At 38.0% G+C, this 2500-nt stretch overlaps 1 protein-coding gene across 1 annotated transcript in view; it reads left to right on the top strand.

Moving 5' to 3' along the window:
* Window positions 1–2500, top strand: part of SK (small conductance calcium-activated potassium channel) — a gene marked incomplete in the record, with an annotated part of 811061 nt that overhangs the window by 807648 nt on the left and 913 nt on the right. The window contains 1 exon segment of the mRNA XM_086553418.1: window positions 1609–1863. Coding sequence (XP_086409544.1) covers window positions 1609–1863 — 255 coding nt within the window.

Genomic DNA, 2500 nt, shown 5'->3' with positions numbered 1-2500 from the left:
GTATGTATATCACAATCATGCTTTATATAAGAATTTACTAAGGAAATGGACAGAGATAGTAGGAATAAATCATATCATATTCATAAAAGAAACATAAAACCATAACAGAAAATACAATAAACAATAAACTGAGGAAGCATTTTTCCAGCAGGAAGTTTTTCATATTGTATCACACCTAGGGAATATTAAAGAAAAAAATGAATATGATACAATAAAATTAAAATCTATTTACTTCTACGGAAAATCACAAAAAACAGCCTGACATTATGCATTTCTGGAAAATATGATTCAACTCCAAGCATTACATATCTACACGATGAATAATAAAAAAATCTAAATAAATGTGAATAAAAAATCTTAAGAGATGAATGTGAGCTTAATATTTTAAACTTAGCGTATCCTTCATGATGAAACAAACAGCTCATTCTCACCAAACACACAAATCTCTTCTCTTTATCAACATCGAATCCAGCCGTGACGTCACTGTAAGGTAACGTTTGTATAAAATATAAAGAAATATTTAAACATTTTCTAAACATTGACAATTTGTGATATATATATATTTTTTTCTAATATCACAAACTTGTAACATGGGCCTACCAATCATATATTATATTTTATGATACTTTTTATCATAAAACAATAAACAAATAGCTATAACAGTATTTTATTTCATATTTTTGTTTATCAATGTATTCGCATCTAAAGTATAGGCCTATCATATTCAAAATTGTGAGACCTAAATAACACCTAAACAACTCCAGAGTTTCTATGTTATCAATACCGTGGGTCATCATTTCATACAATTTTTCTAGATCAATATTGCAAAATTTTCTTAGGTCTCATCATATGAAGTGGACAACATACATCACTTGATTCATATCTAAACCATAAACATATATTAGAATGGACAACCGTCCTATTCTGCCTCACTGGGTTACCCTTTCCCTTTCTCCTTCATCTTTGTCAGCTCCCTTCCGCTCCCCATGATTTGGCCAGAGCTCTAATATGTATTCTTGTTTTTTTCGTTTATGATTTTTTTGTTTTTCCCTTTACGGCCCTTGCCAACATCCGTCAGTCACTTATGCCCTCCATTTTTTTTTTTTTTTTTTTTTTTTTTTTTTTTTTTTTTTTTTTTTTTTTTTTTTTTGAGGACCAATAACTGAGGCACTTATACTTAACTCTATGATTGTGTTCTCGGCATCATCCTGTGCGCCTCGAGTGTTCCTGTTGCTATGTTGTTGAGTGGGTCGTTTATCAAGGTTTATGGCAAAGGAGAATCTTTTGTCATTTTACGTGAAGCCAATTACGTTTTTTTGTGGATACGAAGAGATGTTCGGTTGTAATAGAGTGGTTGTTGTTTTTGTTGGTATTGTTTTGTTGGTTTGGGTAAAAAAAACATTCCCAATATATTATTTTACTGAGAAAAATAAGTTGTGTTTTCAATGTTACTATGTTGTTTACTGTATTTCATTGAAGTCACACACAAACACACAAACACACACACACACACATCTCATCCACCACCCACCACCCCTCACCCACCACCCTACCACCTCCCCCCACCCTCACCTCCCACAAACCTAACGCCAATCTTTCCTCCAACAGTTATTCATGATTGACAACTGCGCGGACGACTGGCGAATCGCCATGACGTGGCAAAGGATAGCGCGGATAGGGATGGAGCTTATGATCTGCGCGGTGCATCCTATCCCTGGCGACTACACTTTCTTCTGGACCACGAAGCTCTCCAACCATGGCGGTGTCGTCGACTCCAAGTGGGTTCCGATCGACATCACACTCTCCTTGCCAATGTTCCTGCGGCTCTACCTTATATGTCGAGTCATGTTGCTACACTCTAAGGTCAGTCGGGGACCGGGGGGAGGGGTATGGAAGTGTGTGTGTGGGTGTAGGTGTGGGTGGGGGGGGGGGTGTTTAAGTGTGTGGGAGTGTGGGTGTGTGTGTTTGTGTGCGTGTGTGTGTGTGTGTGTTCGTGTGTGTGTTTGTGTGTGTGTTCGTGTGTTTGTGTGTGTGTTCGTGTGTGTGTGTCCGTGTGTGTGTGTGTGTATGTATTTGTGTATGTGTGTGTGTGTGTTTGTGTGTGTGAGTGTGTTGGGGAATTGGGACATAATTAGGTTCTTCGGTTCTGTCTCCCTTCTAAGACTTTCTAAGGCCTGATTATCCACCCACGATCAGCCATGCATTCACGATAGAACCTTAATTCTTTAGTACTAAAGAGGGAAAGAATATCTATCCACCTATAGGTTAATTTTATCAGTGTTATGCATGTTAGGTAAGGTAGCAATCCTATCCTAAGAGCGGGATGCAAGTCATATTAAAATGAATGTGTAGCATAAATTCCCTCATCCTGCCAGACAAAGACCAATCCTACAGGGTCTCCAGTACTAGCTTATTTTCACGACCTTAGACATACCCAACGGCGAGATCCCTGGGTTCCTGTAGGATTCCGAGGTGAGATCCTACGCTAACAAATGGCTCA

This window comes from Penaeus japonicus, unplaced genomic scaffold, assembly GCF_977035675.1.
Source record: "Penaeus japonicus unplaced genomic scaffold, GWHDUDI00000001_assembly GWHDUDI00000028, whole genome shotgun sequence".
Classification (NCBI taxonomy): domain Eukaryota; kingdom Metazoa; phylum Arthropoda; class Malacostraca; order Decapoda; family Penaeidae; genus Penaeus; species Penaeus japonicus.
This window is presented reverse-complemented; position numbering and strand designations above follow the sequence as displayed.